Source organism: Pararge aegeria, chromosome 20 (assembly GCF_905163445.1).
Source record: "Pararge aegeria chromosome 20, ilParAegt1.1, whole genome shotgun sequence".
In the NCBI taxonomy this organism is placed as follows: Eukaryota; Metazoa; Arthropoda; class Insecta; order Lepidoptera; family Nymphalidae; genus Pararge; species Pararge aegeria.
The window spans coordinates 2,146,408-2,159,633 of NC_053199.1; the positions used below are offsets into that span (position 1 = coordinate 2,146,408).

General features: G+C 35.2%; 1 protein-coding gene across 2 annotated transcripts in view; it reads left to right on the plus strand.

Moving 5' to 3' along the window:
* LOC120632482 overlaps window positions 1-13,095 on the plus strand; it is a 31,675-nt gene extending 18,580 nt beyond the window's left edge. The window contains exons 6-7 of one of the 2 annotated variants that reach the window (XM_039902268.1): window positions 6,254-6,432; window positions 7,005-13,095. In XM_039902268.1, the coding sequence (XP_039758202.1) occupies window positions 6,254-6,432; window positions 7,005-7,230 (405 nt within the window). In that variant the 3' untranslated portion in view covers window positions 7,231-13,095. Of the gene's footprint in view, window positions 1-492; window positions 1,645-6,253; window positions 6,433-7,004 lie in introns of those variants that run through there. The other variant, XM_039902266.1, reaches the window with a different exon arrangement.
* Window positions 13,096-13,226: the final 131 nt, after the last annotated feature.

The following is a 13,226-nucleotide window of genomic DNA, read 5'->3' on the forward strand; positions in this document are numbered from 1 at the left end:
TGATAAAAAAATAATTAAAAACCAGTAGTTAGTCGATTCGGTGTTCCTTGAAAATCGAAGTGGCTCTAACCTCTACAACGCCGTATAACAGTGGTCGAGGCCACCATGTACCTCTCGGCTTAATTTGGTTAAAACACAAACTGCATGATATAATTCAAGGTACATTAATTACAAGAGAGTATTGTAATTTTTATCTTGTCTACGACTTTCCTTGTATGGATACAACATTATATCCAGTTGCAACCGGTAAGAACTGGTTTTTCGCCGAGATAGACTGCGAGCAAACAACCACCTCATTAGAATTGGTTTACCGTTTACCGAGTCTGCTTATCGGTATACCAAATAAGTCCGTGAAATAAGTCCGTGATATGGATGTTTTATTTAAAATGGTTAGTTTAGATAAACTAAACCGTTACAAAAGTGCCAAAAAAACTACCCCAAAAAGAAAGAATAAAATTTAAAGTTAAAAAGCTACGGATTCCTACTTCCCAGATACTTTCGGAAGGACAAGGCCAAAGCAAAGAGAAGCAATCAACGGCTGCAACTTACTCGCGGCAACAGCGCGAGTTGAGCAACTTGCAAGAGCAACGGAAGCGAAAAACTCCAGCAACTAGCACGCGGCAACAGGACGTCACGCGCAACGAGCAACAGAAGCGACAAACGTCGACGACTAACGCGCGGCAACAAGACGCGTTGCGGAACTTTCGGGACCAACAAAGGCGCAATGAGGAGCAACATAAGAATTTTGCGGCGATAAACTGCGCGCGGGTACAAGGCGCGGTATGCACATTGCAAGAGCAACAGCGCAGAGAGGAGCAACATAGGAGTATGGTTTCAACGAGTAACGCGCGCCATGGACCGGCATTGCCCAACTTGCAAGAGCAACAAAGACACCGAGAAGAACAGAAGCGGAGGCTGGCAGCAAGCGACGCGTGGCAACAAGACGCGCGTCGCCAGTTGCAAGAGCAACAGAGACGCCATCAGGAGAATCAGTTGCGCTTGCACCACGACCGACGCCGCCGGCAGGAGAAAGAGCGCAGAAATGAGGAGAACCTCCGGGCTCTGCGGGACGAGGAGAAGAAACGAAGAAGAGAAAAGACAAAGCAGGAGCACGATCGGAACCGCATGCAGGGGAGGGACAGCCGATACAACCCCGAGCAATCCAGGCGGGGTAACCATTAATGTCCTGACCTACTATATCATTATGTCCTTTACATTGTGACTTGCTACTCTACTTCGAACTCCGACAAGGATATATCTGATACTACCTCGTTGGTGTAGAGGTGAGCATTTTTTACTGCAGATCACGAGGCCCCGGGGTCGGGTGAAAAGATATAGTATTGGGTTCACTTGCCCAGAGTTCACTTCAAGGTGTCGATCGCACGCCTGATCTCTGTCCGTCCGTGTCAGAGCTACAATTATATTGGACTACGAGAGCGAGAGAAACTGATTGCATCTGCACTCACTTGAGCACGATAATACCTCCCGCGTAGTTGGAAAAAACTCTCTAGAGATGGATGGACCACCTTGACCGAAATCGGTCAGGGAAACTGTTTATATTTGATAATCGCACGTAACATTTACCAAAGAACGTCACAATTAATTTAAGACGGTCGAGTGGCGCAGTGGGCAGCGACCCTGCTTTCTGAGTCCAAGGTCGAGGGTTTGATACCCACAACTGGAAAATGTTTGTGTGATCAACATGAATGTTTTTCAGTGTCTGGGTGTTTATCTGTATATTATAAGTATTTATGTGTATTATATTCATAAAAAAATATATATTAATCAGCTATCTTAGTACCCATAACACAAGTTAACGCCTACTTTGGGGCTAGATCGCGATGTATGTATTGTCGTAGTATAAAAAAAAAAAAAATAATGACCGGTCTAAAGTTCATAAAAGTCTTAAAACTACGAGCATTACGTGGCTAACTTGTGTCTGTCTTACGTGAAAAGTGTTATTTTTGTTTAAGGATGTACATCAAAAAAGAAATATTATCCAAAAAAATTAATTTTAAATCAAATAAAATGTACAAAAAACGGGACCAGTTAAAATGGCTCTTTTATTAAACCTTCTTCAGAAAATATGATCATGAAGAAAGTTTGATATTGTAAATTGTTATCTCGAAGCTAGAGATATGGCTTTGTTATAATATGAGTATAAGTTTGTGTGTTGTGTTTGTTAGTATAACTGGCGCAAACACTTCATGTCACGGGATGGAAAATTAATTTAATTGTTGAAAATAATTACGAGAGTTCCTACTAAACGTGATTTATATTATGATTAAACTGAAAAGAGATGGCCTTTTAACAAACGACCTATAAGTGTTTATATTATAAGAGAATCTCTATGGGACCTCTAAAAAAATTAAAGCCTTAGTGAAATAATTGAAAGATTAAAATGTTATATTAATTTTTTCTAGCATGTCTTATTATGTATACAATATTTGCATTACTTCTTAGTGGTTACTAGTCTAAAAAGAAATTTGATTCTTCAATAAATAATGATTTTTGCGCTGTTATTTCTCTATTTTTTAAATTATTTTTAAAATATATCAAACATGAATACGATGAGTAGATGGCATAGAAAGACAAGTTAGAAAGAAAAGGTTATTATATATTATTTAGTTAGTTCGCATATTTATAAACATTACTATGATGTTTCATCTGGCATTCGAACACTCATTACACGTTCTACCGATCTGTGTTTTTTGGCCAGATTTGTTTCCCAGTCTAAAAAGCTTTTGCTGATTGTTTAATTTGGTATAAAGATGATATGAATATTTTAATTTAGGATGTCTATTTTATTTATCCATAGGACATTGACTAGGCTGATGTTTATGAGATGAATGTGATGAATTCATACAATTTTGTAAATTTAATTTAACCATAATTTCTCCATGATCATGGAAGTGAGTGTAAATGATCTGAGATTTTCTTAATTTTTATAGAAACGTTTTTTTCCTACATAATATTGAAAACAAATGTTTATAGCAGCAATTCGAAACAATCTCTCAATTTTTTTTTTTGTAAAATCAATTATTTTAAATGATTTATGATTTGATACTAATAATGCCAAGGCTTTGTTTTTAGGATTCCATACGGGATCCTATTGCAAACGCTTCGCTGTTTTGTCTGTTTTTTTTTGGGCACTTTATAATCGATAAACGTACTTTTTTTTTTGTTTGTCTGTCTGTTTAATGAAATGCATGCTGATGAAGATTTGCTGATAAATGTATATATCTATAAACTCTTTATTTTTTACACACATTAAGAACATCAAAATGCAAAGCGTAAACTTGAAATAGTAGAACACAAAAGGTGGACTTATCGCTAAGTAGCGATAAATGATATAAATGTATAACAAATTTATGATAGGGGCCATTTTTTTTGTTATGAAAGAAATCTATGTTAATTTTTGGTTATTCTAGAATGTTATTTGTATTAATAGTGGCATAAAATTATGTTTATACCAATTTAGTATCAGAATTAATTTTCTAGGCTAATTTTGATAGTTCAGGGACCAAGCATACTGACATACAACCTTGACTGCAACCTCACCTGATGGTAGCGGGCTAAGCTTTATATTAACCCCTAATCGGTTTCTATGGTGGCTTCGTACCGGAACGCTGAATCGCTTTGATGATGTTGATATGATAGGGTTTTAGGGGAAAAGGATAGCACTACTATACAATGAACAGTAACCTTAATTTGCTATTATTTTTTTATTGTTTATTTTATTTAATTATTTATTGTTAAAAACTTTACAATTGTTCATTGTAATGTCAACATCTCCTGGACATGCTCCGGTGTCGGAGCGAAACGTGCGTAGAGGGACCCGAAGATCTGTTTGGTGTGGAGTATAAGGTTTGAAGAAATTATAAATCACACCATACAGATTCTCCTGTTTTTCGCGGAGTATAGCAAATTGAGCCTAATTTTCATTGTATATCGTGGAATTCCGCAAAGTACTCTCTACTCCACCCGTAACTCCTGTTTCTATCAAATATTTAGAAATACATACTAAATTCTATGTATCATCAGAAGGTTTTGGATTACTCTAATTTCGGGCATATGAAAACGTTGTGGACAAAATGTACAGGGTCTCCTAGAAAATTGCACAAAATAATTTAGTAAATTAATAAATAATATGCTTTTGGATAAGTTTGCCCTACGTTTTTGTTTAACAGAAGCTGTGATGAAAGTGTATTATATTTGTTAGTTTAAATGTTACCAAATCGTTATATATACGAATATTATGTTGATTATGTTAAATGCTATAGCATGTATGTATAAAGAGGAAAAACTTTTTCAATAAATACCTATATTTCGCTATAAAGTAAACACATGTTTTATTTGTAGTAAACTGGGAACTTATGAGGTTATGAAAGCGTGAAAATAAAATTGCACTTGTATAACATTTTTATTGTTCAAAGAATTTTGATTACTAAAAATAACATAGAAAGGGAGAAAGGGTGAATATCTGTGATATATTATGCGCAATCCAAAGTACGAACCACTCAAACACGTAGTGGTATAGCTCAGTTAGGTCTATTAGCTGCCAACTTCTGGCAGGTGATTGCACTAGAAGAAGGTAAACTATTTGAATACGGCCGATTGGCGCAGTGGGCAGCGACCCTTCTTTCTGAGTCCAAGGCCGTGGGTTCGATTCCCACAACTTGACAATATTTGTGTGATCAACATGAATGTTTTTCAGTGTCTGGGTGTTTATTTATAATTATAAGAATTGATGTATATTTTTCATAAAAAATATTCATCAGTTATCTCAGTACCCATAACACAAGCTGCGCTTACTTTGGGACTAGATGGCGATGTGTGTATTGTCGTAGTATATTTAATTAAAAAAAAAAAAATACGCCATATGTAGAAATATGCCTTTCTTCCAATATCTGTGAAACTTTCGTATATAAATATTTTCCGTTAGCTATTGCGAGTGAAGCTCAGACCTTCGTTGTTTTATAAATATCGAACTTTTCTCAGTGTTGCTCTCAACACAGTTACGAGCATTGGACAATCATAAAGTGTGGGTTATCTTGGCTTTGGCAGGTAAAGGTGTGTAAAATACTAACTAAAATGGTAAAATACCGTAACAAAAGTCGTTCTCGGTTTTTGTGCACGTGGCTTTTAGCTACGCAACAGATTTTAATGCAGTTTGCAGCAATAGATACAGTGATTCAAGGAGAAGGTTTATATTTACTAAATATGCATATAATAGTAGAAAAAAGCAAAGAAATTCAAAGATTTACACTACCAGTGAAATCGCTTGCTAAACCTTAATTAATTTACTGCAAACTGATCCACATTAGTAACTACATTGCACACATGAAAAACTGGGGCGTTTCGCTAGCTAAATAATAAAATGTGTTTTTTTTTTTGACATTTCCTTTAGAATATCTGTCACGTCACGTCATTCATTGTGATGCCAGATACAAAGAAAGCATTAAAACGAGTAAAACAAATGTTGGTAGTACAATTTTTGATGTTACTTGTTAAATGCCTTTGGTCAGACTAGCTCTGTCGGTGACCAAACGTCCAATTTTTATAACTGCATACAATATTGACTTAAGCTACCCCAAACTTAAATTGGATTACTCGATAAGTTTTATAAAATATTTAATTATATATTTAAATAAAGATATACAACGTGTAGAAGAATTACGAAATAATTTTGAAGTATGCATAAGTATATTTCATAAGGAATCACCCTGTGAAAATATTGTATCAATAGAAGCATATTTATTTTTCCATACAAACGAATTTAAAACATTGTGTTCACTAATGACAACCCTATGAAGATAAAAGACCGACACGCGCTTAGTACCTAAGCTACGCGGCGTGTGGCTATGTATCTGATTTATTTCATTAATAACAATGGCAGCTGCTTACTCAGAAACTATTAGGATTTCAATTCCACACAGAGACAGTAAATAATGTACCTCTAAAGTTATTACACACCACCAAATTTTTCTTTATTTGATTTAATTTAATAATAGGATAGGTTGCCTGGAAGAGATCGCTATGGAGCGGATAAGGTTGCTATACTGTAAACGCTATTTGGATATTGTTTTTGTGTTTCATGTACTTTTTGTGGTTTCCAATAGAAGTACATATATTCTAGCATTAGGTAGCTAGATGCGCTGTTCTGGCAAAGGTGACTCATGGCAGCTTTTGTCGACAGGTAGCTAGATGCGCTGTTCTGGCAAAGGTGACTCATGGCAGCTATTGTCGACAGGTCCAGAAGGCGGTGGTGGAGAACACGATGGTGCCGTGCATCAACGCCAAGCCCTACCAGTACACGGAACAGCTGATGACTCTGCCCGACCTGGCGAGTCACTTCTTCCCGCGCGTGCCGCTCGGCACCTGCCGCGCCATGCTGGACGCGCTCGGCCTCACGCTCTACAAGCCCAACACGTGAGTGTATATACACACAAACAAACAAACAAACAACCGACGATAAAGAAAAAAAAACGTAGGTAGATTTTGAAAATAAAGCTTCATTTGCTACACTCCGCGAAACGCAGGATAATCTTTATGGTGGAATTTATAATTTCCTCAATACTTATACTCCACACCGAATACTTCGGCAATGTACCCTGCACGTTTGACACGTACGTTTCGTTAAGACAACTTAACAATTATTCATTGTAAAGTCAACATCTCCTGAGGATGCTCCGGTTTCGGAGCATAACGTGCGTAGAGGGCACATTGCCGAAGATCTGTTTGGTGTGGAGTATAAGTATTAAAAAAATTATAAATCACAAATTACTCCGTAAATGTTCTAGTGTGTGGAGTCCACCAATCCGCACTAGGATAGCGTGGTGGACTACTGTCTTACCCCTTTACATGATGATGAATGGGCATGTGCCTCCCCTCTCATAGGTGATACGGTTTTAGATCATAGACCCACCACGCTGCTCCAATGTGGGTTCATGCCTCCCACCAGACAAAAGCAGCATTTCACTAACGTTACATATATTTTTCAGAACCCAGCTGCAAGTTCTGCGCATGTGTGGCAAGTGCAAGTCCGCGGCGGCCGGCGAGAACGGCATGGCTTTAGTGCAGATCCGTGACGTCATACAGCACATGCCGCAGTTCAAGTACATGATGCGCTCCGGCCTGGCGGACGAGGCGCCGCACCAGGCGCACCAGTCCCCGCGGCCGGCGCACGCGCCGCCGTCGTCGCACGCCAAGCGGGCGCGCGCCAACTAGCTGTCGCAGTACGGCATGGCTGTCCACCACGGCTATAGCGACAGTGAGAGCGACTAGTGGTGGGGACGGTGACCGTGGACCGGTGAAAGTGTTTTGTATGAAATGTCAAACCTCAACAACAACTGAAAAGTGGTCAAATCGAAGGATAGTTATGAGGAGTGACACAAATAGAGTTACAGTCGAGTGAAGTTACACGTTGACGTTTTATATGAAAAGTGCTGTCAAGTGACTCTAAGCAGTTAAGGTAACGGACAAAATGTTAAGTCCAACAATGTATATATTAAGATTGTAAAAAGCAATATTGTAAACAATTTGTGTTGTAACAGATGAGGCTGCCGTAATGCCTGGCTTTGTAAGCTGAACGCACTTTACAAATCGCGAGCCTAGTACTTGGTCTGAATTTGTATTTGGACAATTGATATAATGCATTTTGTTTTAATATAAATTAAAACAAAATGCATTATAATATAAAATAATTTTTTTGCGTTTAAACCACCCTGTACGGATAGCTAGCCACGCGAAAGCGGTGTCTAACAATGATTAATTCGTTGAGTGCAGGCAAACCTTGTAATTTGCGATCAGCATATTTGAGATTTCTGTAGAATCTGTCTTAATTGGATAAGATTGGTCTCGATAACGTAGATCTACCTTACACTGGTAGTTGTTTAGTTTTTATTACTTAGATTGAAATTATATGGTTAGTGCTTTTTGGAAAACTAATTTATGTAAGGTAAGAGTCAGGGACATTCGGAAAGACTTAACTTCCCGTGAGAGAATATATGAAGGCTATACGAAGTATACTTTGTCTGTTCAAATTTGTATGAAAGATAAAGGCGAAAGAAAGGGCGTCGGCTACTTCAAAGACTCTGCACGTACTGTACAACTGCAGAATATATTAATTTGGAGGATTCAATTAATACTTTATATTTTTATTTCCCGTTCTTGTAAATGTGTTTCTGAATGGTAATAAATAATTATTTATTTTCACACTGTTTCCAAAATAGCCTGTGGGTGTACTGCAGACGCATTTGAACAGATGAACTATGTGATGTTAATACCTTTTGAGTGTGCAGTTCTCTTGAGTAGTAATGTACTATGTACTTTATCAATAATGTCTAACTCCCTGTACATGCGCTGATTTTCAATTTGGAAAATCATTCTGGACCCGAATTGGGGTGGTCAGGGAAACTCCAATGTTTGTAAAGCAAATAATTTATCTAATAATAACAAGTGATTTTATTCAAAGAAGAAATTTACTTTTTAACAATTTTACATCAGATATGCATGGTAAGACCTTCCATTAAACAGGTTTCTATGCCTTGTCAGACACTTACAATTGCCCAAGTATCACTTTCATTTGGTATGGTTTTTTAGGTATGTAAATACATAGTTATTGTCGTTTCTTTCAGTGATTTGCTAGGAAGGCATTCTGAAATTTAACTTTACTAATTGATGTGTCTTGATACATAAAAATTTTAAAGTCAATATACACTCGCCCCTTGTAGCACTTTGTACCACATTGTACCATAATTTAGTGCAGAAGATCCATCCTGTCCAGAGTGTGGTGAGGTGGATACCAGTTTTCATTTCATAGCTGAGTACCCCATGTATGCGCTGGTAAGATGGGAACTACAAGGTAAGGACAGTATAAGTGTAGAAGACCTGGCAAACCTCTCTATAGGGGATATCGTGAGGTTCACAAAAGAGACTGGTAGGTTTCAGGCTGCCGGGACACCAGTAAACCTGTGTCTCAAACATGGGGAATAGGGTGGAATAGTCCTGACAGAGGACTGATCACGCGTCTGGCAATGGCAGGTGTCCTCTCACCATAATTTAGTGCAACTTGCTTTGCAAAGTCTTGTACATAGTACATTATTGTCTTGGACTGTAATACTATCGGGTAATATTGTGGAGTATAATCAGACAATAGGAATGGTTGAATCAATTGTTGCGCGGCAAACAAATGTTACTTTAATTTGTAACATTTATAAAACAACTGCGATTACAGTACAGGCAGTTGCACTTTGATTTGGTACGATCAAATCAATATTATCATCACAAAACTTATATGTATAGAATATAATATAAATAGTTAAAAGAAATAAGTTTGTTGATAACAAAATATTATTGTAGCTTAGGTCAGGTCAATTTCTATAATAAACATATATACTGATTATATTGTACAAATTGTATAAATACATTTTGTAAATCCAGGATCTAATGTTAAATGATCTATAATATTATAATAGAAGACTGAGAATTTTATTTTTTAAATTGTTTCTTAGATCGAAGGCTATTGTTATGAGATTTACTTTTTAGTTGGGTTTAAGCCGGCAACACATTGGTGCCACGTAACCACAAATTTTCGAAGTCACACGTGTTGAGTCAAATCAACTCTCACTTACAATCTCTCACAAAATATTATGATTTTATTTGAGACAACACGCTTGACTTTCCGGGGCGCTTTGCTAATGTGGCTGTGCAATTAGTTTGCGTGTTATATCTGTACGTGTTTAAATATTTTATGTACAATATATTATTATATTGTGTAAATATTTACTGAGTAACATCCATAGAGTGTGTCAGGGTCCCTACTAATCACAGACTCGTTACCTATAATTGCTGGTTGAGAAAAACGTTATGAATGGAAATATTTTAATTCCAAAAAGTTTGTACAGCTTGTTGAGAAACTTAACCTTTTTTGGCAGTTTGTTTTTAATCTTTGATAAATAACGAAACCCGGACGCACAAACATAATGGAAACAAATGCAATTGAAAGTTTAAAAACTAAAGAATTCCTTCAAAACCATGAAATATCCATTTCAACATTAATGCAACCAAAAAATTGGATCCTATTTAGTTATGCAAAAAAACAGAGGGTTTTTTCGATTAAGTGATTTTCGCTGTAAAACGGCGATGTACAAAAGTGCATTGCCTATTTTGCAATAATTACTATCGACCAATGAAAATAGTTCTATCTTGTTACACTACACTACCAATAAAACGTTAGTAGGGGCCCCCCCTGCAATGCTCTTATAAATTAAATGTCATAATATTGTATGCATTGTGTTTATCGAGAAAAGACACTAATATATAAAAATATATGGAAGATATAGATGTAAATATTAATAAATGTTTTGTAAAGCGTCATTAATATGTGACTAAATATATTATGCATTAAGAAAAATATTTTCTTCATCACAATTTCAAATTCACAACATTTTTGTATTTTGGTTGCTAAAATATTATGTAACTAAAACGATAAAATAACTTTAAGGCGATGGAGCATTTAATGGTCTTTGATACAAAAATATAAAGCAGGAATAATAAGTAAGAAATGTTTCTATCTGGTTTCATTTAAATAATAAAAAGCAGTTATGTGTATTTTCGTTAAATGGGTTTTATAAGTTAAAATTACATCCCATGTCACAACATATAATAAATAATATTTAGTGTATTATTGTAACACAGACCATTTTAGATGATTCCATTCCGCCATTTGCATATTATTGATAATTTGGAGTTTGGCTTACTGAAATCTTAACACTAAACTAACAGGTTAAAAATAATTTCATTACAAAATGCTGTCTGTTGAAAAAGCAATAATTTGGACCTGTTTTTTTTTAGTGTGGGGTAGGTACAGTGTATTAAAATAATGTTTTAATATTACCTAAAAACAATGAAAATGATTTTAACCTCAAAATCAGACGTTGTTTTTAGTAGTATTCTCATGGAGTTTATACTTAACATTTTTGTAAATATTTAAAAACAAACTCTTGTATTTAAAGTGACTTGTTAAAAATGTTCTTTGACACCAGCATATATTTTAAACAGTGGTGCTAGTGATAGACAGATATAAAACTAGTGCTAAGCTCTTGTGACAGTGTTTTCTTTCGCAAACAAAAGCACTATTGTTTATTTCAATGTAGTATTTCAACCATGGCTTATTTCTTTGTTATTTCATTTGTGCCTAATTGCATATTGAAGGAAAATAATTAATAAAATAAACAGTATATTACAATCTGTTAAATTGAATATTAGTATCCTTCTTTTTATTATTTTGTACACTGTCCCTTACGCCAAGTATAAATTTATTGATCAGGATCAAAATTTATGATTAATGGCTTTATCACATATAAAATTAGTATGAGAGTGTAATAATTATATTATTTAGCATTATTATTATTATATAAATATGGTTGGTTGTATGAAGCTGATCGCACCGATTAATATAAGTGTCGCACAGAACTCGTTGCGTCTGACGTGCACTAATGTGCGATAAGCTTTAAGCCGGATTTAGATGAAAGCAGTGGTGCTAACTTGGATGCACACACGAATCTCTAAACTTAACAGGTCTTAAATTAGTGTTGTGAATTGTGAATTAAGTTGACAAAAATAATACTAATTTTAGATTTTAAATTTAGATAAGAGATACTGTACAACCTTAATCACGAAATTGACAGGTCTTACTGTTAAAGTAGTCCTATCGTTTTTGCAACGTTAGGTCAACTAAACGCTATGTTTAGACCTGCAAATTAAGTTGACATATTTGTGTGCACCAAAATTGGCACCACTTTCTCACTAAATCCGCCTGGAGTGAGAATTTGTTATTGTATCGAAAACTACCTGATCTTTCCAGTGACTTAGTATTGGCTAGATGTATATGTTTAATATTTTTAAGGTCACGAGTTTTAGAGAATGTTAGTGCTCTGGTTCCTATAGGTAGCTAGTGCGGCCAGATCGAGATTTCATTATGAGATACAACAAGATTAATTGTTTATTTGAGTTGATGCTGAATTAGAAAATATGCTAGCAAAGTGGCACTTATGTCGCTCATTTTAAAATACTCATAAAAACGATTGCGAATAATTAATTTCCAGTCCGCCTACAAAAAACCGTGTGGTAAAATGAACAACTCTAGTTTACGTTTTGGGTCGGTTTTGTAATAATTCAATTAAAAATCTTGCAGATATCCCAAAATAATCGTACTATTTGCGCTATTAAAATCAAGAAGCTAAACTCCCAATGCCCTTGTATATTTATAACAATACTTTAATAAACAAATGTAACATTAAGACTAAGAATTAATGCAGTGCAGATGTTTGACAGTGTTTGGTAAACAATTTATCTTCAAAATTGAAATAATAAAAAATACCTCAATATCATATATAATGTTGTTTACATGACACAAATCTACACTAAATAGCCAGGTGTAAAAGTAGAGCTATCCTTCCTTGTCACTAATTTAAAACATGTGATTTGAGTGTATACACAAATCAACACAAAAGTCAACACCAGTTTTGCCACAATTCAAATAGACCTCGGTGTTTTCGAATTTTATGAATATTTACTGATAAAATTTTAATGTGTTATTCACTCAACGATAGTGGTAAAAATGCGTAAGGTTATTTCTAAATAACACTTGATTCATGGACATGGCTAAATTGGTATTCGGCCCATAACAAAATATTTTAGTACATGGTAAATACTAAATATCACACAGTAAATCGAGGCCTAGAAATTTTTAACCTATAATGAAGTCTTGATTAGCCATATTCAGGCAATGTCTGAAATAAGTTTGGTATCTTCACAATTCATTATTTATTTTCGGTGTATTTTAGGTGTTAGGTTAAATGTAAGGATGCTTGTTAAGAGTGAAAGAGAGAAGCTATCTTTATGCGTATACAGTGAGCAGTGTAAATGATATGCTAATACTAAATTATTTATGGTGTAGTTAAGTAACATATAAAGTATTTGATATGTTTATCACATTAAAATCGCAATAGCTCTTCTAATTATTGCAACCCTTTGTGGAGTCGATGACTCTTGTATTTGCGAAATAAAGGGATTCTTTATCTAAAAATATTTTCTGTTTTATTTCTGTGTGACCTTGAAATTTAACGAATACCTAATAAGTAACACGAATTTTTAATCGCCAATCGACGTTAAGTTATTAACATTTTGACAGGTTTTTATTATTGGCAGTTAAGTTTATT